A 27,338-nucleotide genomic window follows, 5' to 3' on the forward strand; every position below is an offset into this window, starting at 1 on the left:
ATGATATTGTGGGAGGCATGAAAGTCATGGAGAAGGATCATTTTTGGGTTCCACACTATGGCTAGTCCCCCTGATGCTCCTTCTGCGTCCACCGCTACTGATTGGCATCCTGGCCAAGCTTTGGAGAGGATGTTCCCTAGCGTACTGCTGTTGCATTTAGTTTCCTGAAGAAAACACATTTGCGGTTTCTCCAATTTTATCATGTTTTTTAGAGATCTGAGTTTTCCTGGGCTATTGAGCCCCCGTAAATTCCATGAAGTGAGCTTCATGGTTCACTATTGAGGGAAGATTTGTAGTACTTCGTCAATTTTGCATACCTTCCTGAGTCCACCAGGATTTTTCCTACTTCAATGGTTCTCTGGAGTTCCGTTCTTCTTCCCCTCTTTTTGAAGTCTCTTGGGGGAAGGCTACCGTCCCAGGAGCTGCTTGGTTGAATTCCTAATTGCTTCTGCTGATATACCTTCGAGAGAACTACTTCCAGCTTATTGAGCTGCAACTCTGGGATTTGATCATAGTTTTTCTTTTTGCAGGCTTGTTCGAGTTCCAGTAAGTCCAGTCCTTCCATGTCAAAGTTTTCTGGTTCCTCCTCCATCCTCTGCGGTGGACTTCTTTCATCATCTTTTTCTTCGTAGATGATGAGATGTTTCACAGATCCATCCACTTCCATTTCGTTTGTTTTCCCTGTGTTATCAGTTTGAGTATCCATGGGTGCATCCTTTTTGTCCATAGAGATGGTTGCTACAGGGGCTGAGCTTGAGGGAATATTCAGATCGGGCTTGGAGAGCGGTGATGAACTTGGCTTTGAGCTCAGGGGTGGATCTTCTGAGGTTTGAGCCAGAATCTTAAAACTGTTGCTTGTGGAGGGAAAAAATGCCGAATCTTGCTGAAGCTTCCTACCTGGAGCAGGTTTTCTGTGAGCTCGTCTCCGGTTTTGAACTTTGGTAAAGCCCTCATGGGCTGACGTATCAGAGGGGTCAGAGATAGGGGCTTTGATATTTAGCGGGCAATCCCTAAAGAGATGTCCCAGAGCATGACATTTACGACATCGAAACGGAACATGTTCATAATCTAGAGGTTGAATCCATTCATAGTCGTCATGGGAGAGACTTACCGAGTCCGGAAGTGCTTTGTCTAGGCGCATGAAGACGCAGATGCGTGCATATGAAGTATATCTTCTCAACTTTGTTTCTTTTGCTGCTTTTATGTATTCCCCCAGCCCATTTCCGATATCCTTGAGTATTCCTTCATCCCAGTATTCCTCCGGTAGAGAGTACATTCTGATCCAAACAGGGGCCCAGGTGAGGTCTTCCTTGTCCGGATTGAATCTTGCTATCCATTCTCTCAGGTACAATCCTGCTGAGTTAAAGAAGTATGGGCCTTGATCTAAGATTCTGAACTTGTCTTCTAAGCAAAAGAATATGACAGTAAAGAAACCCTTCGGTCCTAACTGTAATGTGATGTCGCCCTTTGGTTTCCACTTTGCCGAGATCCATCCATGCAGCGCTTTTTCTGTTGGCCACATTCCTATAAACTTTCCTATGAGTGCATGATCTGTCATGTACTGTATCCTCTCATTGATTTTCTGACTTGGCAGCTCTATCTTGGGTCTTTCCTCTGCTATTGGCTTGCAGGTTTTTGAGGTGACTTTGGTTTGTTCCTCTGTCTGATTTCTTCCTTCTGGGACTGCACCGATCTTGTTAGTCGGTATTGCTGTTTCTTTTAGCTTGTTCTGGTGTGGTATATTTTCCTGGCCTGCGCGGATTGATCCAAAGATTAGGGTATCCGAGGATCTTGACGGCGTCGTTTCTGTCAGAGGGGAGGGCTTTGAGGCCCCCCCTGGGGAGGGTCCATGTGCGCCAAGGTGCTTCTGAAGTACTTTGTCAGTCGCTGGAGGTCAGACCCTCACAGGCTGCAGAGCTTATCCAGAACTCGATGGCGTCGAAAGTCTGCTGTAAAACCTAGTTGCAGAGCGCTTGCCTCTCGTTCGGAGCTTCCAAAAAACAGACCATATTGTATTGTAGTGTTATTATAATTTTTCAATAATATTATCAGCGCTCCCTTTAAACAATTAGGATTCTTTCAAGATAATGGCAATGCCAATTAGATTCAAAATATTCAATTATCTTCAGATTACTCAATATTATATGAATGGAGTAAATTACCTTCAATGCTACTTAGCTCAAAGAGAATTATATTTCAATGCAATTACCATTCACAAGTCAAGGCATGAGAAATACTTTAGAAAGATAAATATCGACTTTTCCAACTTAAATGTTCTTTAGGGTAATAAGCTTATATATGTGATTTGGAAGTAGGAAATCAAAAGACAACAGACTCTTGGACTCAAAATCCAAAATCCAAAAAAACACTAAAATTTGTTGATGTAATCTATGTATACAAACAACTGCCCTTACAAATGACACAAAAGAAGTTATTTTCAGAGATGATATCTATGACAACAGTTATGTTTTCAGAGACAATAAGAGCACCAAAAAAGAAAAAGATTTACGAGAAAAAAGAAATTCTTGCTGCAAACAAATATATTGGTCCTCTGAAAACTTGTGACAGTCACTTTCGCAATGATGTTAGAGCACTTAATTTTTAGAAATTGTTTTTTAGGATAGCAGTAAGAAAAAATTTAGGACAACAAAAAACAAATGTTATGACAACAACAATATGACAATGAAAACAATAAGATATCAATGCTATCTTTATGCCAAAAATTTATCGAAAATTTTCCAAACTTGCCCACATGAATTATCAAAACTTTTCAGCATGTTATGATGTGATTTTCAGAATTATATGAGATCTGATAGTCAGCAATTAAAATATGAAATAGGCTTAATTATGGATGCCCAACTCAAGAAATTAATTCCTTAATGTTTTAGACAACTTAGGAACTAATTTTAGGCTAACCCACATGAAATTTTGCCATTGTTATATTTTAGACTTCAGAAACAGAATTATTCGGATATAACAGTCACCAAAAAATGTAGATCTAAGCCAAATTTTTTGATACCCATCAAACATAAGTGACCTATTAATGTATTTAACAAATTTTGTTTTGTTTTGTTTTTTTAGTTAATTTCAAACCACTTAGATGTGTTATTCACCACTATTAGAAAGGTATATGACTTCTGTAGCAAACAATGAGGAAAAAGAGGGTTTAGAGATCAAACCCTTAGGCTTAAGGCTTGAAGATCACTTGCCCAAGTTGCCAAAATATTTTCAATACCTGAAACACAAATTTTTATCAAATTTTCTGCAAAAGAAAACACTAATGATCAACTTCAGAAAATTAAATATTCAAATTAGAAATGGAGCAAGGGGAATCTAGGGCCAATGAGGGCTAGCACTAGTCCCAATAGGGCTAGTGTTGGGCTAGGAGAAGGCAGATCTAGGCTTAGGAGCCCCAAAACTTGAAACCCTTGTTTTGAAAAAATTATTTTGCTTCAGATGCAAAATCTTCAATGGCTGGCCCTGCAAAAATTTTGGAAACAAGATTTTGCTCTCTAGGGCCTAGATTTATCCTAAAAGCCAAAACTTTCCTCAAATAATCTCAGATCTGAAGCCTTTAATGAAATATCTTATTGTTTTCTCTCTGCAGACAAAAGTTTGAGGCTAGATTTTGCTCTCCAGGGTCTAGATCTAGCTCATATATGAAGACCTTCTTGGTTGATTTCTCAAATCTATTCCTACAAACAATATTTGAGCCCAGATCTTGCCCTCCAGGGTCTAGATCTAGCTCAAATCTGAAGATTTTCTTGGCTAATTTCTCAGATCTATTCCTGTACAAGTGAAAAGAGAAAAACCCAGTACCCAATATGTACAAAAATGGGGAAAATCTCGAAACCCAAGTGTTAAAATTCAAAATTATGTTACAGAATTTCAGATCTACACAGGTAAATAACAGATCTATACAAATAATTTACAGATCTATCAGATCTGTGGAGTATGAGTCCAACTTTGCTCCCAGATTTGTAGATTTAAGGCTCTTTCTAGCCAGATCTAGCTATTTAGCACAGTTTTTTGAAGATAAATAATTTTTTAAATTTTAGGTACTAGCCAAGAAATCCCCTGCAAAATATATTTCATTGGATAATCTTGGAGTTTTAATTCGGAAGGCTTTGCAGATCTTAAGTTTCGGGAGTCGACTGGTCCAACCGATGACTTCCCCAAACGCCCAAAATCTCTGAATAAAGATGACTTCTGCACACTTAAGATATAAGCCATTAAATTAATAGAGGTATAAAATAACGATTAAATCTTCAAAGATTGGAGATACCTGCTAATCGAATAAAAATCTTAATGCTATCTTAAAACCCAACAATTTAAGCAACATACTTGTGCAATAAATTGATCTACAAGAGCTATTAACCAACAACTTATAAACAAGATCAACAAAAAATATAACACATACCAGAGAGGAACACTGCCATCAAGTAAAACCCTAAAGACTTTGCGTTGTATTATTCCATAAAAGTTTACAAGAGCTTCAAGAGCTAGTATACGATCAAAAGATCGGATGATTTCAAATGACAAATGACCTCTAATTTATAGATTAATTCTCCAACGACTAGTTGGCTTGATCCCCGTCAAAGTAATCTTGACCGTTAAAAAAGATTTAATTATTTTTTAATCTCCGTCGAAATTATTTTATTTTTTGAGGAAATTCGAATTTTTCATTTAATTGAATTCCTAAAAAAATTGACTTTGACTTAACTACCAAGGCCCAAGGGTCCAAAATCTCTTGAATCTTTCAATATTCCTTTGGTCGGGGACCTCCAAAAATTAATTTATCTGGGACCCATGAATTTTTTAATTCGGAGAATTTTTTTTGCCTGACACAAAATTAATCAAATTTCTGGCTTAGGATTTAATTTATTTTTGCCAGAAAATTTAATTAATTAACTTAAATTTGAATCTAATTAATTAAATTTCTGATTTAGGATTTTCAAAATTTATTTTTGCTAGAAAATTTAATTAATTGACACAGTAATAATTTTATCAACCTTCAAATAATTTAGCCATGGTGTCTAAATATGAGGGACCATTCACTAAAATATTTTTTACATCAAGATATTACAATTAATACATAAAGGGGGAACACTCGTTTGTTATAGACCCTCATTATTTTACCCAATTTTGCGACTCAAATATGGTCTAGTAGACCCAGTGATTTATCATAAAATAATTTAGCCAATTAGCTAAAATTATTCCCAAATCACTTTACAAAAGACTCGACTTGAACACTTGGACTTATCTAAGTTTTTGACGACAAAATCCACCCTAGGTTTTGGCTAAGGTTGGAGGGAAAAAGTCTGTCGATCATTCATGTTTAGAAACACACATGAATCAGTGAGAAGAAAAACCTCCTAGGACAGAAATCGTCACCAAAAAAGGAGGATTACCTAGGTTGTTACATACATAGATGGTCTTATTAGGATCATTTACATTATAAACTTGTAGAATGGGTTTACAACTCTAACAAATCGAAGACTGATGATGAATCTTGCATGATTTGAATAATGAAATTGCTTTTGCGAAAAAAAGGGGTGTACTGTTATAGGGTCGTTGACACAGAGTGGTCAACATCTGGCTTTACTTGGGGACATGTTGCTTCACCGAAAGAATGTGAGAATCCAGAATCTGCACTCAATCAACACACAAAATCGTATAAGTAGCGTCCATCTAAATATAATCCAAAAATCATCATATAACATTAAGTACATGAAATAGAAGCTCTGTAACCAGTAACAATTCTACTAACATGAAAAGTAAATGTAATCTAGAAACAGAAAAGAAATGCTGAAATGACAAGGTGTAGGGTTAGGAATACAATACGATAAGATCTTTCATTAAAGGCTTCAGTTATGAGATTATCTAAGGAAATTTTTGGCTTTTAAGATAGGTCAAGGCTTTAAAGGGCAAGATCTAGTTTCCAAAATTTTTGCAGGCCAGCCATTGAAGATTTTGCAACAAATCTGAAGATCTAAAGCAAAATATTTTTTTCAGAACAAGGGTTTCAAGTTTTGGGGCTCCTAAGCCCAAATCTGCCTTCTCCTAGCCCAACGCTAGCCCTATTGGGCCTAGTGCTAGCCCTCATTGGCCCTAGATTCCCCTTGCTCCATTTCTGATTTGAATATTTAAATTTTTTGAAGCTGATCATTGGTGGTTTTTTGCAGAAAAATTGGTAAAAATTTGTGTTTCAGGTATTGAAATTTTTTTGGCAACTTGGGCAAGTGATCTTCAAGGCCTAGGGCCTAAGGGTTTGATCTCTAAACCCTCTTTTTCCTCACTGTTTTCTACAATAGTCATATACCTTTCTAATAGTGGTGAAAAACACATCTAAGTTGTTTGAAATTAACTGAAAAAATTGCTAAATACATTAATAAGTCACTTATGTTTGATGGGTATCAAAAACTTGGCCTAGTTCTACATTTTTGGGTTACTGTTATCTCCGAATAATTCTGTTTCTGAAGTCTGAAAATATAACAGTGGCAAAATTTCATGTGGGTTAGACTAAAATCATTTCCGAAATTGTCTAATACCTTAAAGAATTAATTTCTTGAGTTGGACATCTATCATTAAGCCTATTTCATATTTTAATTGCTGACTGTAATAAGTATATCAGATTTGATATAATTCTGGAAATCACATCATAACAGGCTGAAATTTTTTGATAATTCATGTGGGCAAGTTTGGAAAAATTTCGGTAAATTTTTGGCATAAAGATAGCATTGATAGCTTATTGTTTTCATTGTCATATTGTTGTTGTCATAACATTTGTTTGTTGTTGTCCTAAAGTTTTTCTTACTGCTATCCTAAAAACCAATTTCTGAAAATTAAGTGCTCTAACATCATTGTGAAGGTGACTGTCACAAGTTTTTAGAGGACTGATATATTTGTTTGCAACAAACATTTCTTTGCTGTCATAAATCTTTTTCTTTTTTGGTGCTCTTATTGTCTCTGAAAACATATCTGTTGTCAAAGATATCATCTTTGAAAATAAGTGCTTTTGTTTCATTTGTAACGACAGTGGTTTGCATAGATTACATCGACAAATTTTAGTGGTTTTTTGGATTTTGGATTTTGAGTCTAAGTGTCTGTTGTCTTTTGATTTCCTACTTCAAAATAACATATATAAGCTTGCTGCTCTAAAGAACATTTAAGTTGGGAATAGTCTATATTTTTATTTCTAAAGTATTTCTTGTGCCTTGATTTGTGAATGGTAATTGCATTGAAATATAATTCTCTTTGAGCTAAGTAGCATTGATGGTGATTTATTCCATTTTCATAATATTGAGTAATTTGAAGATAATTGAATGGTTTTAATCTAATTCTCATTGGCATTATCTTGGAAGAATCCTAATTGTCTAAAGGGAGTGTTGATAATATTATTGAAGAATTGTCGTTGAAGCATAAATTGGATAAATGCTCTAGTTCTCTTTCTTGATATTAATATCATTATTGGCTTGTGGTTATTATAAACTTTTGGCGTATTAGTGATCTTTCTTTAAGAGCGTATATCTTGTGGTCATCTTGTTTATCTTGTGTATCTTTATTGTGTTAAAATTGGCAACTAGGGCCAAATTCCATGCGGGTCATCTTATTTATGGTAGATGATATTTTTCTTGTACTCCTTTCATCAAGAGGTATAGAATTGATCTAAAGATCATTCGATTCCGATAAGTATTCATGCAGATATGAATTTATTTGTTTTATGGGACAATTCGTCAAGGTCGGCTAGCAACTAAACTGCCCCCACTTGTGCTCCACGTTTTGGTATAAATACAAGTGCTTTGCAAATCATTTGTACACACAACTCTCTTGAGATTTCTTCTTCTCCACTTGTTTTGGGTCTTAGTGGAATGAAGAATCTCTAAGGGATAAACACTATCCTAGAGGATGCTCCTAAAGCAGTCCTAGATGATACCCTAGTAGCTCTATGCATGACCTAGATCGAGGACGCAGTCAACCCTAATCCAAAACTGCAAACTCGTTGGAGAGGAGGAATATCTCTGAACTAGCTAGCAAAGAAGGTAGGGACAACGTGGATGTTTTAGGGCTGTTGGAGCCTCTTGATGACGACGTGGAGGGTTGTTCTATGCTACAACCAAACCAAGTTTGAAGGAGCACGCAGGACTGTGTGGGCAGCTTCAAGGTAAGGTTAACACTGTTTTGGTTGGCTATAGGTGACAGCAAGTCCCTGTGGTAGGCCGCAGGCCTTGCCTAACTAAAATAGGGATAGCGTGGAGGCTTCTTGGGTTGAAAAGTGCCCAAAACATCGACACGTATGGAGGAGACCCTTCCTTGATATGGCCGCAATCTTTGAGGGTTGTTTTGGGTGACTGTTTGAGGGTTGTTGTAGCACATGGATGCCCTAACCAGTTACAGTGAGGAACAACAACAAATGTAGACTTGGACACAACCTATCCACTGTAAGAAAGAGACATTGTTAACAGTTTTGAGAAGGCGTTTTAGTGCACATCTTGGCCGTAGTCCTGAAGAGCAGCCACGCTGAAAGGAGAGGTCTCTTTAGATTTTTTATGAGGAGATCCTAATCGTTGTAACAACCTAGGATTGTGGGATCATAGTCTATTTTGCTGCTGGGCTAGGCCATAGGCCATAACCAGCAACTAAGGCTATGTGGCAGCATGACTAAAGTAGTGTGGCAACATGATAGAAGTAATGTCCTTCCTTATGCAGAAGGTAGACAATATTCTAGGGGGTGCAACATTAGGATTGAATACTACATGGTTGATGCAACATGTTTAGGCACAACCTATGGATGCAGCATGGTGCTAGAGGCAGTAGTGTAGTGCTGCATAATGATTGAGTGCAGCCCGATGATGGGAGCATGTGATGAAGAGCAACTTAATGACAGTAGTGCAGCGTGATGAAACATTGCAGTATACATTGAGCACAGTGATGGGTACAGTCATGATTAGTGAAACATGATGAGATGTAGCATAATGATGATGGGTGCAACATGGTGCAGCACAGTAAGGTGCAACATGATGATGAGGAGCAACACAATGATAGGTGCATCATGGTGATGTAGTCACCTTGGAGAATTAGTTGAAGCAACATGTCTTCGACTGAGTTCAGCTACCTCATGTATCATCTTCTTAGAGATGATCTATGCTCCTATTTAGATAAGTCAAAGTGTTGACTTTTGTTGTATATGTACTATCTCTCTCTCCCTCTTTGCTGAACTATTGAAGAACATATAAGAAGAATTGATCAAGGGTTTCCCCACATTGGGGTTTGTCCCTGGCTAGCGCCACATCTTGTGTCCTTGTCTTGGCTTGTCTTTTTGCTATTATGTTTATGTTCTATCTGCAATTTACTATTATGCTGATGTGATTGCTAATCTAGAAAAGATATTGAGCTAACTGTGAAAATTGAAATAAATTGCTCTAAGCATAGAACATACCTAAAATTAACATGGTATTGGAGCTGAGGTGAAGACAAAGCCCAAGCAAGAGTGAAAGAGAAATCACCGAAGATAGTTGGAAATGACAAAAAGGCTCAATGGGTTCTTCATCCCTTTTCAGATTCACCAAGGGTGAAATCGAAGCAGAGAATATCATACGAGTGGCGCATCGAAAGCATCTGATGGCCTACCTAAAGATCACTTCAATGGGAAGTCTAGATCTAAGGGTGGAAGGAAAGGCAGATGCCTTGCTTGCAATAAGTTCAGCGATTATGCGAAGGAGTGTCTGGATGGTAGGGACACATCACTTGATGATGATAACAATCATTCCGGGACATCTTCAATGATTGGAGGAATGATAGGTAATGCAGGTCATCTAGGAAATGGTTGACTCTTCAAAGAAAGCAAGGAACTCCAGGTCTGAAGAATCAAATGTTGTTTCTGATAAGCTAAAGGAGGATTATCTTATATTGGCCCTCTCCACTACTTCTCCTCCAGACTCTTTGGGAATCTGGCTTATTGATTGTAGTGCTTCAAAGCACCCCATCAGTTAGAAGGGTGTTTTCTCTAATTTGGTAGAGATGGAAACAATCGTGGGATTATAGTTGGAGTCAATGCCACCTATCCCGGAAAGGGTGTAGGGAATGTTACCTCTCAATTGAATGAGGGTAACTCGACTCATTTAGAAGAATCTCTTTTATGTCCCTGATCGTAAGAAGAATCTGGTGTCCATTTTGGCAATGGAAATCAAAGGTTTCAGGGTGGCATTCATCGATGGAAAGGTACGTGTTTGAAAATGAAATTTTCAAAAATGCTTTTACTCATGGGTTCAGGGTTGACAATTTGTATCAAGTTGCAAGAAGTCCATTGGGGACCATTTCAGTTGACACATCTCATCTATAGCACTGGAGGTCTGCTTATTATGAGGCCCCACCCGATGTGAGTCAGATGGTGACAGAGATGCTTGAATTCAAGAAGAGCATGAAGATACATGTCTGAGATGTACCGAAGGAAAATCTTACAAGGGGGCCATTCCCTTCATGTAGTAGGTCCACAGGTTTGGAACAACCCAAGGGGTTTGAGATTCATGATTGGGAATCTCATGTATGCAGGTGGAAGAAAGCCCTCTATGGCTTGAAGCAAAACACCTTAGACTTAATATGAGAGGATTGATAACTGTCTGATGAAGCTGCGATTCACTAGGAGTGAAGCCAATCCAAACCATTGCTTGAAGGTTGTGGATGATAGACCTCTCATACTGGCACCTTCTAAAGACAACCTCTTTCTGACAGGTGTAGACCCTCTCATTTGCAAAAGTAAGAGGGAGTTGGATTCCGGATTTGGAATGATGAACTGCAAGCTCGTGACTACCTTGATGGATCTTAACTTTCAGAAGTTATGTGGTAGGGATGCCGGACCTAAAATGCCTCTGAGTTTCACAAACTCATTCTAGCATTGATGTTCTTGGTGAACTGTCGTTCGGATATATGTTTTGCAGTTAGCATGTTGAGCTCATATATGGTTGAGCCTCACTGGATTGGTGCCAAGAATCTTCTGAGATATCTTCGGGGCACAATCCCTCATGGATCGAGATACACTGCCGGTAATGTGAAGCTGCATGATTATTCGAATGCTGATTGGGCAGGTAGTGTTAGGCCCCTATACTACTAGTGTAACCCCTTATTGTTATTAGTACAACCCCTTTATTATATTGTTGTACCCATGTAGTCCCTATATTGTTATTATTGTGCCCCATAGAAGCCCACTATTGTTATTATTGTGCCCTTACATTATTCTTGTTATGTCTGCTCTGATTATATTATGGCCCCGTAGACTCTTATATATAGAAAGGAGGTCTTGTCATTTGTATCATCTAAGAATTGTTCATTTGTGTAATGTAAAGGAGGTTTCCCCCTCGAAGAGGCTTATTTGTAAGGCGTTGATCTATCTTTTCTATCTTTTTGTGAGCTGATTTCATAAGATTTGGTATCAGAGCTTTGGATTTTAGGGTTTCGCTGCTCCAAACAGGTCATCGTGGAATTTTCGCTATAATTTTTTTTTTTGGAATGTTTCAGAAGCTAACAAAAAACCCATTTGAGATGAAATCTCGCTAAACCTTGAGTCCGAATTTCAGATCTTGTATTGCTATATTTTCGGAGATATGATCTGAAGAAGTTAGGGTTTTTGCAAGCTCCAGAATTTCATCTAAAATAGGTCATCGTGGAATTTTCGCTATAACTTGTTCGCTACAAAGTTTCACAACTTAAAAAAAAACCCGTTTGAGAAAAAATCGGCCTGAACCTCGGCTCAGAATTTCAGATCTTGTACCGCTATATTTTCGGATATATGATCTAAGGAAGTTAGGGTTTTTGCAGACCCCTGAATTACATTTCAAACAGGTCACCTTGGGAAAATCGTCATAACTGTCTCTCTGAGCATCAGATTGAAATTTTGTAAGAAGTTGTATAAAGAGGACGGACTGTAGTTTTCTGTGTATATTTTTCAGATCCGAAGGTCAAAACAGTGACACGTGGAACTTCATACAAGTTCGCCCTTTTGAAAAGGTATATAATCAGGTCATCTTGGGTGATTGTACATAACTCTTTCTTGGAGAATCCAATTTCAATCAGACTGGTGGCATTGGAAAGAGGACACAGAGAGCTACTGTAGGTTGTGATTTCAAAACTTAAGGATTTGAAAGTACAAAGCAATGTTACTTGGGAGCGGGAGTAGAAACGGGAGCGGGAGCGACATTTTCAGAAGCTCCCGGTTTGGGAGCGAATCTCGGAGCGATTTTTTAAAAATATATATATTTTTTATATTTTTTAATTTTTGATACATATATGTCAACAAAAACATGTAGAATGATGAATTAGATATAAAAAACATAAAAAAGCATAGATTGATCATTGAACCATATCACATCAATCATTTAGAAGTTATAATCTTCATCAACCATGTCCACAAGTTAGTAACATACATATTACAATTGCAACATATTGAGTCTCGTGAATCATGATTCATCAAATTCAATCTTAAAGTTTCAACTTCAAGCTTTCAAAATTGAAAATTCAATATATAACATTTATCATCATTGATCACCAAAGTTGTACTTGTAAGCTAAGTTTAACCATTACAAGAAATAATATCTTAAATATTTCTAAGTTCTAACTTCTAACTGTTAACATGAAATGAAACGTTATAAAATGAAACATGAATAATGAAATGAAATGAAACAACTTTAGTCTTTCACGAAGCATCATATTCATAATTCACAATCATTACCAATGAGTTATAATTGCCAACTTCAAACTTCAAATTTTCATTGTCACAGTCATATATTGTTTACAAAAAATATCATTATGATATGAAAGAGTCAAGAGTCAAGAGTCAAGGACTCAAGACTCAACAATTATGAAAACTAATAGAAACTAGAAAAGACAAGTAAAGGCCCTTGCCACGAGAGTCTCCAGGAGTATAAGCAGGTCGTGGTGGTCTTCTAGGAGTCTCCCGCACAGACCGACGACCAAAACTGGAAGGAACATCCCTCCATGTGAGGGTGTAGATGGAGGTGGCTACAGCAAAGGAACAAGACTTGGAACTCGAGCACTGCTACTGGATGGTGGAGGTGGCATGGCTGCTGCAACTGCTTCATTTTCATTCCTTATAAGTTCCTCTTCCAGTTCTTCAATATGTATAGTGCCATCCTCCAAATTGTCTTCCTCTGGGTGGTTGTCCCAATTTTATATGTGGGATCCTCATAAGCCCGATCACAGTAATGACTCAACAACCTCAAGTTGTAGTGCACATAAACCAAGCTTTCTGCCCGGTTTTCATTGAGTCTGTTTCTTTTCACATTATGTATGAAGCTGTAGGTGCTCCAACACCTCTCTGCAGAAGAAGTATTTATAACCTGTGATAGAACTTTTTTTGCAAATTTTGGCAAAAGTCCCTGGCTACCATATGTTTCCCACCATGTGAGAGAATCAAATTTGTCTCTGTCTTCCATTGCATGGAAGTTACCAAACAAACCAGTGCCACTGAAGTATTTGCATATTTCAAGGCGCACAACTGCACATTCCTCCCTGTCAGGTATCAACTTTTCTAATGCTTGCAAATATCCACTAGTTACCTCTGCATCTAAATGGGGTTTGGTCCTAATCCCACCCCCTGGTGCAGGTTGGCCCAACCAAGATGTAGAGTAGTATTTTGGTGTAAGGATATACGCCAAGCAATGTAGTGGAAGATTAAGTTTATTCCACCGTACACACACAATCGTGAATAAGTTTGTACAAGTTGGGATCTCTGTTATGAACAATATCTTTTATTTGCCCCAACATGGTATCCATCTGCTCATACACCTCGCCAATCACTGGTTTATCTGTATCTGCAAACTGAATCATGTGATAAATGGGCTTGGTGAAATCCAATACTTGCCTCACACTTGTCCAAAACTGACCATCAAGAGCGGCCTCCTCCACCAGTTCAAAACCTCGTCTGTCAGCTGCATTTGTAGCCCTTTCCTTTAATACTTGCCAATGTGGACTTGATACCATGCTAGCCAATGACTCTCTTACCTTCAAAAGGCGCCTGAAGGTGAGGTAATAGCTACCAAATTTGGTCTTCGCAATCTTCAACAACTCCAATCTTGAGTGACTACGGAAAAGGCCATGGGTATTGCTATGATTTGTAATAAATTTTATCATTTGTTTGCCTTTCTTGTACAAATCACCAATCCATTTGTATTGTGCATTTTTGTTCTTGACAACATCATGCATCAGAAGGTTCAATGTGTGAACCAAACATCCAGACCAAAATATGTTGGGGTATTTATCCTCAATAATTGCTCTCGCTGCCTTACAATTAGGAGCATTATTAGTGATGACTTGGATGACATTGTATGGTCCAATACGGTCAATTGTTTCAAGTAATGCTTTTGCAATGTTGATGGCGGTCTTGAACTTGTCTGAGTAATCATATGCAATTAGAAAGATGGCACCATTAACAGACACAGCAAGAACACTTATCAATGGCTTGCCTTTTACATTTGTCCATCCATCAGATACAATGGACACCCCATGGTCAGTCCAAGAACTTGTCATTCTATTCAAAGAATGTGATATTTTTGCTTTTTCATGATCAAGTCCAACGGTTCTTGCCTTGTCATACCCAGGGCTCTTGTATCCTTTAGGGGCATCATTTATGGCAGAAACCATTTTGTGCCAATAAGGTGAGCGAAGAACACTGAATGGTATCCCACATGCATAGAGAAACCTGTAAACTTTTGAATCCACATCATTCCTACACCCCTCATCAAGGAAATCTGATATGGTTCTATGCCTTAAAGCTGGTGACCCTGTGCCTCCATATCCACTGCGTTGGGAGGATGCTGAAGGAGTTCTTTGTGCTTGTGATTGTGAGCTTGGTTCAAACAAACCCCTTGATTTTTTAGATTTTTATTGGGCTTCCTCCTCTTCCCTTATGTATTTGTCTCTATCTGCTGCTGACACAGCTGCACAAGTTTTGATTCCTATTTGTTTATCTCCACCCATGGCCTTTTCCCGCAGAGGTGTTTTCTGGCATGGGTGTATGAAACTGTGTAATTATTGTTGCAATGGGGGCAATGAAATTTAGTGGTTCCACCCCCTTTCCCTGCTTCAAGCCTGTTAACATATTTCCACAATGGGGTTTGGTCTTGTTTAGTTTTTTCAGAGTCATGTTCACCCTCCTCCAACTCCTCCTCACCGGGGTTTTCATCAAATCTACTTTCTCTAGCTTCTTCATCCCCCTCTTCATTTTGGCCCCTCCGTTTCTTACTCTCCAGCACCATAATAACCAAAAAAGGGACCAAGAAGAGGAAAATGCCAAGAAATATAGCCAGGGCCATGATGTTTGATATTTGTAGGCTTTTGAATCTGCAAAATTTAATGGGAATGGGAATGAGAATATGAATGAGAAAATTAATTTAATTTATTTAGATAATTAATTTAATTTATTAATTTTATTTAGATTCATGATTTTTTGACTAAATAAATTAAACTAACTAAACTAACTAAACTATACTAAATTACTACCTAACTAAGGTTTAAAATACTAAATTACTAAGTTACTAACGTAACTAACCTCTTGCAGGCTTGCTCCTCAGCGCTTGCTCCTCGGTTCTTCTCGCTCCTTTACTCTTGCTCTCCAGCGTCTCCTCAACTCATTCAAGTGACAATGAATTTTTTTTTGCCCCCAAGTCGTTTTAAAACTAATTTTTTTTAAAATGATTTTTTTTTCGCGTTCGTGGATTTTTTCCTCGCGAATCGCTCCCGGAGCAAAAATTAAACGCTCGGGAACGATTGGGAGAGATTGCTCCTTGATCGCTCCTGAGCTGTAATTTTCGCTCCAGGAGCAACGCTCCCAAACTCGCTCCCGATTTTGGCAGGGAGCGTAAATTTTTTTAACGGGAGCGCGCTCCTGACCCGCTCTCGCCCGGAGCGCGGATTGGGAGCGGGTTCGAGGGGGGGGAGCGCTCCCCCGCAACTCTGGTACAGAGTTACAGTCGTTTGAATATTGAGCTCCTAAAATAAAAAAAAGCGAGATGAGGAAGTTTGATGGCAAGGATTCGGTAAATTGGATACTACAGATGGAGTAATATTTTGATCTACATGAGGTGCAACTGTTACAAAAGGTACGTATTGCATCTTCATATTTAGAACTGGATCAATTTTTATGGTATAAAAGGCTTTGTTCTCGTAAACCACTTGTTACGTCGTCAATTTTCACGGAGGAAATGGTAGCACATTATGAGGATACAAAGCGAAACACCTTCTTTAGCCAATTGATAAATCTCAAACAAAAGTGTTCAATGGCAGAGCACATTGAGGACTTTCAAAAATTGAATATAATGGTAAATGATATTTCAGAGAAGCAAAGGATTGATGTCTTCATGGGTACTTTAAAGGATAACTTCAACATGAGGTTCGTCTTTGGGAACCTGATTCATTGGAGAAGGCATTCAGGTGGGCAAGAAAAATTGAAAGCGAAATTATGGAAACAGGGAATCCCACCACTCACGACTATAATTATGGAAGTGTTTCTTCTCCTAGCCTTCCACAACCTACAAGGTTTACACCACAACAATTGGAAGAAAAAAGAGAAAAAGGACTTTGTTACAATTATGATAGCAAATGTACTAAAGGTCATAAGTGTGCTGAGAAGAAATTATTTTACATAGAGAATGAAGAGGAGGAAGAAAATGATCAAGAAACATCAAAAGAAGAGGATATACACCAGGACCCAACCCCAGAGAAAGAAGAAATGAATCCAACCATATCTTGTAAAGCATTGGCAAGAATTACCACTCCTCAAACTCTCAAGATAGAAGGACATATTAAGAAGAAAAAGGTTCAAGAAGTGAAAGATCTCATCAAGAAAGAAGAAGTGAATCCAACCATATCTTGTAATGCATTGGCCAGAATTACCACTTCTCAAACTATCAAGATAGAAGGACATATCAAGAAGTAAAATGTTCAAGAAGTGAAAGATCACATCAAGCATCAAGAAATGAATCCGACCATATCTTGTAAAGCATTGGAAGAAATTACCACTCAAACTCTCAAGATAGAAGGACATATCAAGAAGAAAAAGGTTCAAGCAGTGAAAGATCACATCGAGCATCAACAAGTTCTCCAACTTTTAAAGGATAATGCCACTTTGGTGCAGAATCAAATGAAACAACAGGTAGATCAACATCGCAGAGAAAAAAGTTTTGATGTAGGTGATTGGGCATTTTTATGGCTACATCTCAAGCAAGCTATTTATGAGAAGGAAATGTTGGCAATATTACATGAACTTAAAAAATGGCGACCTTACCATTGGGTTATGACTTTGACATCATCTATAAAAAAGGGAAGAAAATTTTTGTTGCAGATGCACTCTCAAGAAATGATGAGGATGTGGAAGCATTGTTTTGTGCTATTTCTATTATCCAACGAGATTGGATAAACGAAGCAAGGGATGAATGGAAGAAGGACAAAGAAGTGTGACCACTCATTCAAAAGTTGCAGAATATCCCAATTCAAACAATATTGCCAGAACTTGAAGAGGAAGGAAAAATCATATTGGAACCTGGAGCAGTTACAGAAATAAGAACCCGATAACTACGAAATCGATCAATTTTAGAGTATCTCGTCAAGTGGAAGGACTTAACCCGTTGAAGATTCCACATGGGAGGACAAGAATTTTATACAGAAGCATCAAGAACTACTCAAGCGCTGAGGACAACACTTTTTGAAGGAAAGGGGCATGTTAGGCCCCTATACTACTAGTGTAACTCCTTATTGTTATTAGTACAACCCCCTTATTATATTGTTGTACCCATGTAGTCCCCATATTGTTATTATTGTGCCCCATAGAAGCCCACTATTGTTATTATTGTGCCCTTACATTATTATTGTTATGTCGGCTCTGATTATATTATGACCCCTTAGACTCCTATATATAGAAAGGAGGTTTTGTCATTTGTATCATCTAAGAATTGTTCATTTGTGTAATGTAAAGGAGGTTTCCCCCTCGAAGAGGCTTATTTCTAAGTCGTTGATCTATCTTTCTATCTTTTTGTGAGCTGGTTTCATAACAGGGAGTGTGGAGGATCGGAAGAGCACTTCCGAGTGCTAGTTCTCTTTGGGCTCTGCTTCGATATCCTAGATGAGTAGGAAGCAGAAGTCGGTTGCCTTGAACACTGCTGAGATTGAATACATAGCTACGAGTATGACCTCGTGTGAAGCTTCCTGGCTGTGGAAGCTCTTCAGTGAGCTGTTTGGACACATGCTGGATACCACCGTGATCTTTGTGACAACTAGAGGGGGATTTGATTGTTGAAGAATCTCGTATTCTATGATTGCTCCAAGCATATATAGACATTAGGTACCACTTTATCTGGGATATGGTCCATCAATGAGTAAGAAGGCTCCATCGCATTGGGACTGATGTGCAGGTCGCAAACATTCTGTCAAAGGCCCGAGGATGGGAAGATGCACTGATGGAGGAGTCATGAGATGTAATAAACACTGCACCACTAGCAAAAACACCAAGAACATATATCAAATGTTGGTTTCTAATATTTGTCCACCCATCTAATACAATGGATACCCCACAATCTACCCACTCATTTGTAAAACGTGTCAAATCTCTTTGAACCTTTGCTTTTTCTCTTTCTAATAACACTGTTCTAGCTTTCTCATAGTTGGGGGATTTGTATCCTTTTGGGGCTTCATTGATGGCCTTTACCATTTCATGCCAATAGGGAGAGCGAAGCACATTGAATGGTACACCGCAAGCACAAAGAAATTGGACTATCTTTCCATCCACATCATCCCTCCCAGCAACATTAAGGAAATCCCCTATTGTTCTTTTACCTCTAGAGCTTTCAGAAGTACCATGAGGAGATGAGCTACCAAATCTAGAGGTTGCACTTGAGTCAGAATGAGTTTTTTGTTTCTTGCTTTTTTGTTGTGCAGCCTCCTCTATTTGGATGTATTTTCTTCTTTGTTCAGCTGAAATGTTTGGGCAAATTTGGATCCCCACAACACCCTTTTTATCATCACCGTCCATCACCCCACAAAGATGCCTCCTCACACGGGTATATGAACCACTAAATGGTTTTCATCCATGACAACCATGAGGGCACAAAAATTTGTAGCTTCCACCACCCTTTCCCCCTTCAAGTTTGGTCACTTAGTTCCACAAGGGTGTTAATGTAGCTTTCCCCTCTAGTGTTTCAGTTTCCCCTTCAGGTTCAACTTCATCCCCTTCCTCTTCAAACCCTTCCTCCTCATCATACATTAGGTCATTCATATTGGGATCACTATCCTCTTGTGCTTCTTCCCTTCTATTCCTACCCCCCCTTGCAATCATTAAAACCAAAAGTGGAATGATACATAGAAGCCAAAAGAACACCATCTTGGAATATGGATATAGGTGGTGGAAAACCTGCAACTAAATGAGCAATTAGAAACAATGGGAAAGAGTAGGAGAGGGAGGAGGAAAATACAAAAAAAATGTCAAAAAAATAAGGGAGTTTGGGGTTTGCACTTACCTTTTTAGCTCTTGTAGATGGAAGTCTTCCAAGTTCATACTCCAAGCTCCTCCTCCTTCTCCTAGCTCCTCCTTCACTCCTCCAAGCTCTCTTCTCCTCTCTTCTCTTCTTCAACTCTCATAAACTCAAAGTGAGAAAATGAGAGATGAATGGGGGGTTAAATCCCTTCATTCGTCACCCTAACCCAAGGTGGACCCACCCCCAACAATCCAAAATGCCAAAAAATAAAATAAAAATTAAAAAAACTGCACCTTTTTGGCCGCGCGGCAGAAACGGAGGAAGCTGTACGGAATTGCTCGCGATCCATACGCTTCTTACGGCCGAAGCGTCGTACTAAGCAAAACTACCGAAACACGTTTTGGTCACACGCTTCCGAAATTTCCAGGAAGCGTGTTTATCAATCCAAAATGCGTTACGGTTTTTCTGAAATGCGCTTCGTACGATGCTTCCCCCACGCATCTGTACGGATTGCGGATCGGGGTTTTGATTCGGGGGGGAACGTTTCCTGCAACACTGAGCAAGACAAAGCAAAAGCTGTTGAAAAGAAATTTGAAAAGATACCGTGGTCAAAATCGGAAAAAGTATATTCGAGACGAAGAATTCCCCAGTCTGTGAATATGAATAATACAAGATATGTTCCACCACATCTTCATGAAGGCGAAAAATCTAATGTGGAAATGCAAAGGATGAAAGAAGGCAAGTGCAAACGCTGTGGCGAAAAGTGGGATCCTAATCATAGGTGTGCTAAAGGAAAAGAGACAAGGAACCTATATAACTGTGAAGCAACTAATGATTCAAACGGTGATGAATCAAACATAGAAGGAATAGAAGATGCATCAGAATTCTCTCCAGAGTTAGATGATGAAAGCATTATGGAAGTGTCATTATCAGCTATGATATGTATATCACAACCCCAAACTTCAAAATTAAAAGGACATATAAAGAAGAACAATGTAGTGGTTCTCATAGACTCTGGTAGCACCCATAATTTTTTAGACTCAACCATGGCAAAGAGACTCAACATTTTCACATTTCCCATGCCCAACATGAAGGTGATGGTAGTCGACGGTAAGAAGATTGAAAAGGTAGGAAAATGCCATAAGGTCAAATTTTAGATTCAAGACTTTAATTTAGAACCTCTGTTCTACACTGTACCATTAGGAGGAGTAGATGTGGTCTTAGGTATCCAATGGCTACGAACCCTAGGCACTTACTCTGCTAACCATCAAGAGCAGTTTATAAGCTTTAATTGGGAAGGGAAGAGGTACAAGTTATACGGATTTCAAGCACCAGAAAATCAAATCGTGTCATCATCCCAAATGATGAAAATGATTCGAAAAGGAGCACCAGCTTATGTAGTACAATGTCACCAATTAGAAATGTTATCTGTAAAAGTGATTAGCGAAGAGTCACCAGAAGTAGAAGAGCTAATTCAAAAGCATGAAAAAGTATTCCAAGACTTGCCCATGAAAATGCCGCCTAACAGGGAAATCGAGCATACAATAGAAGTCAAAGCAAGATCAGACCCTGTCAACATCAAGCCGTATCGATATCCGGATCACCAAATGACTAAAATTGAGAGATTAATCCAAGACCTTTTAAAATGTGGATTCATCTCAAATAGTAAGAGTCTGTATGCTGCTCTAGTGGTATTGGTAAGGAAGAAGGATGGATCATTCAGGCTATGCATTGATTATAGAGGATTAAACAAAATAACAATTAAAAACAAATTCCCAATTCCTTTTATTGACGAAATGTTGGATGAACTACATGGCGCAAAATACTTCTCAAAATTGGATTTAAGGTCAGGCTATTACCAAATTAGAATCAGGTTGGAAGACATACCAAAAACTGCGTTCCAAACACACAAAGGTTACCACGAATTTAAAATAATGCCCTTTGGGTTAACCAATGCACCGACAACATTCCAAGCCACTATGAACGAGTTATTCCGTCCATATCTTAGGAAGTTTGTATTAGTATTCTTTGATGATATTTTAATTTACAGTAAAACTTGGAAGGAGCACCTACAACATCTGGATAAAGTTCTTACACTACTGAAAGAGCATCAGTTCTATGCCAAGAAATCCAAATGCACCTTTGGGAAGGAAGAAGTAGAATATCTCGGACACATAATATCCCATGAAGGAGTAAAAGTGGACCCTAATAAAATCAAAGCTATAAAGGAATGGACCAAACCAGTTAATATATCCAAGCTAAGAGGGTTCTTAGGATTGACTGGATATTACCAAAGATTTATTAAAAACTATGCACATATAACTGCACCTCTAACAAACCTTTTAAAGAAGAATTCATTTCAATGGAATGAGGAAGCAGGAAGGTGTTTTGAAGAACTGAAGGAAGTTATGTCTAATGCCCCGGTATTGGCAACTCCAGATTTCTCTAAACCATTTATCATCAGCTGTGATGCTTCTGGGTTCGGTATAGGTGCAGTGTTAATGTAAGCTCAATAAACGAGAACGTTTTAAGTTCACATAGAACAAGGAAATGCTCGCTCTTATGCACGCATTGGCCAAGTGGAGACAATATCTTTTGGGAAGTGAGTTATCCATTCGAACAAACCATAACAGTCTCCAGCACCTCCTTCAACAAAAACCACTTTCCAAAGAACAACAAAAATGGATTGAAAAATCGTTGCCTTTGACATGGAGATACTACATAAAAAAGGCAAAAACAATGTAGTAGCAGATGCCCTGTCTAGGAGGGACAAAGAACCAACATTACTTGCAGTCTCGGTTGTTGTTCCTAAATGGCTTAATGGATTCGAAGTGAGTATGCCAAGGATCCAGAAATAACTGCGATAATCAATAACCTTCCAAACAACTCAAAATTTGAATGGAAGAACGATATTCTATGGTACAAAGGAAGAATATATTTGAATTCAAACTCCAAGTTTAAATCCAAAATACTCAAGGAGTCACATGATTCACTGTCAGCCTCACATGTAGGATTCTTTAAAACTTACTACAATGCATGCCAATCTTTCTTTTGGAAGACGATGAGTCGTGATATTCAGAAATATGTTGTAGAATGTGACAAATGTCAAAGAAATAAAAGTGAAAATATTATGACACCTGGATTACTTCACCCCTTAAACATTCTGAATCAGAAATGGGAAGAAATATCAATGGACTTTATTGAGGGATTACCTGTATCTGAGGGCAAGGATAAGATTTTCGTAGTAGTTGACAGACTCACCAAATATGCTCACTTTATTGCAATGAAGAAATCAGACTCAGCTAAACAAATCGTTGAGATATTTTGCAAAAATATTTATAAATTACACGGTTTTCCGAAAGTCATTGTGAGTGATAGAGATGCCAAATTTAAGGGTAATTTTTGGAAGGAATTGTTCAACCATATAGGAACCTACCTAAATATGAGTTTCGCTTACCGGCCTCAAACAAATGGACAAACAGAGGTTGTCAATAAATGTTTGGAAGCCTATGTACGTTGTTACGCTACAAAAAAACAAAACAAGTGGGTTCAATGGTTGCATCTCGTTGAATGGTGGTATAATTCTATTTATCATATGTCAGCAAAAATGACTCCATTCCAAGCTTTGTATGGGTACGAACCTCCGAAATGGAAGGATCTAGCTACCGTCCAGACAAATTGACCAGCTGTTAAAAACCAACTAAAAGAAACCTAAAAAATTGTCCAAACTCTAAAAGAAAATTTAAATAATGCAAGATACGTATGAAGCAACAAGTTGACCGAAACATAACTGAGAGAGAATTTGAAGTTGGAGAATGGGTATTTGTCAAACTCCAACCATACAAACAATTGTCCTTGAAACAAAAAGGAAAAAATAAATTGGCACCGAAGTTCTATGGACCATACCAGATCAACAAAAAGATCAGCCAAGTTGCATATAGTTTAAGCCTTCTGGATAAAAGTCGTGTTCACAACGTCTTCCATGTATCCTACCTTAAAAGGGCACTGGGCGACCATCAATCAGCACAAACAACGCTTCCATCCTTAGATGATGAAGGAAGGGTCATTTTAGAACCAGAAGGTATCATATCCACCAGAGAAAAGAAGCTTCGATCTCGTGTAATCAAGGAATACTTGATCAAGTGGAAGGACTTACCAGAAGAAGAAGCTTCTTGGGAGACTGAAGCATTTCGTCAACAACATCTGTCGTTACGTATGCTTTGAGGACAAAGCATTTTTTTGGGAGGAAGGCAATGTTATATAAAAATTAGTTAATTAAGTAGTTATTAGGCACCCAAGGTAGTATAAAGCCAGGGGCCTCCCACAAATTGTAATCATCTTCTATCTTTTTTAATAATAATAAATATGAATTCGCTGAATATCTAAGTTGATTGTGCCATCCTCTTTTTAGTACCATGGCATTAAATATTCCTATAGTAAGATAACTTTTTGATTTTGAGTTGGTGAGGCACAATGCTCAAATGTAAGTCTACCCTTATGCTGTGTTTAAGCCACAAGAGAAATTGTTTAAATATGCAGATATTCAAAGCCTGCTTACTATAACTTTCCATTATTTAAACTGTTTGTAGCTTAGTCCAAATGTTTTCTTGTCCCCAGCAGGTTGCCATTTCTTTAAACCCATGTTGTAAGGTGATTGGCTGTTGATACAGTTCCTTCCTAATATGCCTGCCTGTATATGACTTTGACTATGCGATATGCTTGAAAGTTGATACTCTTGTATATGACGAATGTCTTATTCTTCTCAGCTATTATAATTCATTGGCAATTTGATGTTTTTGATGAACATAGAATGAAACCAAATTGTACATCATGATATATTTCAGGTGTCCATGGGTGTGTGTTGTTAAGCATGGCCTCAAAGAATGTCTTATTCTTCTCAGCTAGTATAATTTATTGGCAATTTGATATTGTTGATGAACATAGAATGAAACCAGATTGTACATCATGATATATTTTAGGTGTCCATTGGTGTGTGTTGTTAAACATGACCTCAATTAATGGAAGAAGATATTCTAGAGTTCAAAAATTTCTCTAACCCTATGTCATGTAAAGGACCTTTTAAAAGAATATGCTGTTGTATTATTTTTATTGGTGTAGCAAGGTTAATGCTTTTGAAAAAGAGGTGGTATTATTATTGAATGCCTTCATCTCTAGAAATTCTCAATCTCCTAAAACCTTCCAGTCATGTGGATGCCTTAATTTGGGTTTCTCTTGCTTTGGTGTGTCAAATAAGCATGTGGTAAGGTAAAGGTTGATATAATTGACCTTGCGATCTACTTTATAACCTTCCCTGTTTGTTTTTTGAATAAATAATTCCACTGAATATTAAGAGAAACAGAGTATATACATACAGGGCATTGTATGCTTAACGGAAGGCCAAGCGCACAGCCAAGTGAATATCCCCTATAGTCTAGAAAACAAAATTGTGTTATCGAACAAAACTGCCTTATAGCCTTAAAGTTAAGTGCAACCAAAGAAAAAGCATTAAAATGATAATACTGGGCTCACTGGCCCACACAGACCAAACATCAGAAGTCATAAACTAGGCAGCTGACAGAATTGTGGCGACATTGGTTGATAAATTTTCGTGTTAACAGTGTATATTACTTCTTTTTGTGTGCTATCATGTTTCAGTGACAATTTGAAATGTTGGACGAACTAGAATTAACCCACGTTACTGGGATCCTGTTTGCAGATCATATCACGATGGAGAGCACTACAATAGCATCCGTTTGCAGAATGATGATAGTCTTGGGCCAGCCCAACCTATTGTGATTGAGGTTAGATTCTTAAAATGACTCTTTCGCTCAACTCTTGAACTCTTGAATCCACTATCTGGTTCATGCACCATAAATGTGATTTATAATTAGTTCATTGTCCTATTTTAATGCCACAAGTGCAATGTTTTCTTGTGGGATGCAATTATTGACTGCCCACTTTGTTGTTTAAGGAGGATGATAATCATGCTCGTCCTATGGAAGACAGAATTGTGAATTCTGGGATGCCTTCTGGTAACGAGGTCTATGATCAAGCATTGGTGAAATTGGTTATGGTTGGAACTGGATGTACAGATGCTGTTAGAGTGTGCCAGGTAAGGGTCCTTGATCACGCAAAGGATGTTTTCAGTAATCATGGTAGTTGTGTTTTGCACCGAGTAAAACATGCTTCTAGCTGTAAACACAGGCAAATCTTTTTATTGTGTTCTTTGCAATCTGGAATCCCTTGTTGCAACTTATTGTTTGTTTTTCATGAGACTCAACAACAGGTGCTGCAAGAAGTGTATGGGGATGCAGACGCTGCAATAGAATTTTTAATAGCAGAGAAAAATGCTAGCATATGTTCAATGCAGGATGCAGTCCAATCTTGCTCAAAATTAACTTCTAATGGTAAGATAAGTACTATCATCTTTTTATGTTTGACATGGTCTCAGTATACATTATAGCACAGTTGTAGATGAGTTGATATGATTAGCAGGAGGTGATAAAGAAGAACCAAAGGATGATCTGCCAAACATGAATGCTTCTCCTCGGAGGAAGGCTGTTGACCAGTTGCCATCTTCATCTGAAGGCGAGAAGGATGGACATGAGAGAAGAAAAGGGGCTCATAATGAGTGTATTCCTAGTCATCCGGTGAGTTGGATTTCTATTTGTTTTGTTGTAATTTGGTTTCCAGCATAAAATTCTGGTTCAGAAGAATATTCACTATAATGCTTGTATGATTTTCCTGCTTCAGAAAGTTTCCAGAAATAATCCCTGCCCCTGTGGATCAAAAAAGAAGTATAAAGCTTGCTGTGAGGCAGCGAGGCAGAAGTCAAGTGCTAAGATAATGATGTATTCCTCATTTCCTTCCTTCTGTAGCACTAATTGTCTATACTCGATCAGTGGCATCTCGCAAGAATAATATTGGTGCAATCATTCTGTTCAATATGTTATTAATTCATGAATACCTATACGATAGAGTAAGTGAGAGCAACATCAATTGCTAAGAAATCTGATTGTAATAATATTATTTTATGTAATGTTTTGAATTTCTTTTGTGTGCCAGTTCTCGGGAAATCTCGTCAATTAAAACTAGGAAGCAGAAAATCAGAAATGAGAAGTCTGAATTACAATCGAGTTCATTGCACCCCCAATCCAGAGAACGACCTCCAGATTTAGGAGGGCTTTACATCTGATGTTTCTTAAGATGGTGGCAAATGCCTCGTATCCATTTCTTCTCCGTTCTGCAGGATTACTGTCATACATTGAATGTGATGATACCATCATAGATGATGTGAAATTGGTAAGGATCTGAGGGTTTCTTGCTGTTGAATAAAATGCATTATTCATTGCACAAATGAAGTTCGGAACAGTGGGGCTGGCCCCGGCCTGGGCTCAGCCTAGCTGAAAAAAGAAGTTTTGGACATTTCTTTTATCAGTTGGCTTAGAAATCTGTTACATGGAAAATTTAAGATGTGTTCATAGAAATGGAAGTTCCCGACAGAAAATCATGTCAAGTTGTCGACACATTCCACTATATAAGTGGGCCTTAAACAATTCCTCATCACATCAAATTTATATAATTACAGTTTCAAGGACGATTGTTGAATATCAAATGCAGACTACGTATCATGATCTTTTTCTATCCTAAATGTTCATAAATATTTAAACTCTCTAGAACTGAATAATGAATAAATGACAGTAAATTACAAGAATGTAGTCTAAATATCAGAACAAAATTTGAAGGAGTTTGTATGAGAAATAAGCAATTTTCCTACGAATTGAGATATCCATCCCAGGTCACGCGGGTGGTCTCATGCATGCGAAGTTAAGAGATTGTAGTACGGATTAACTGTGTTTT

The 27,338-nt window shown here is 38.1% G+C and overlaps 1 protein-coding gene across 3 annotated transcripts in view; it reads left to right on the plus strand.

Annotated features, from left to right (window-relative positions):
- LOC149250686 (SEC-C motif-containing protein / OTU-like cysteine protease family protein) overlaps positions 1 to 27,109 on the plus strand; it is a 111,128-nt gene extending 84,019 nt beyond the window's left edge. For 2 of the 3 annotated variants that reach the window (XM_089459186.1, XM_089459184.1), the window contains exons 6-11: positions 25,195 to 25,279; positions 25,450 to 25,590; positions 25,765 to 25,885; positions 25,971 to 26,128; positions 26,232 to 26,329; positions 26,544 to 27,109. In XM_089459186.1, coding sequence (XP_089315312.1) covers positions 25,195 to 25,279; positions 25,450 to 25,590; positions 25,765 to 25,885; positions 25,971 to 26,128; positions 26,232 to 26,329; positions 26,544 to 26,673 — 733 coding nt within the window. In that variant the 3' untranslated portion in view covers positions 26,674 to 27,109. The remainder of the gene's footprint in view (positions 1 to 25,194; positions 25,280 to 25,449; positions 25,591 to 25,764; positions 25,886 to 25,970; positions 26,129 to 26,231; positions 26,330 to 26,543) is intronic. The other variant, XM_089459185.1, reaches the window with a different exon arrangement.
- The last annotated feature ends 229 nt before the right edge of the window (positions 27,110 to 27,338 follow it).

The sequence above is a fragment of the Pinus tabuliformis genome, chromosome 7 (assembly GCF_031772625.1).
Source record: "Pinus tabuliformis cultivar Carrire ecotype Pingquan chromosome 7, CPIR1, whole genome shotgun sequence".
Lineage (NCBI taxonomy): Eukaryota > Viridiplantae > Streptophyta > Pinopsida > Pinales > Pinaceae > Pinus > Pinus tabuliformis.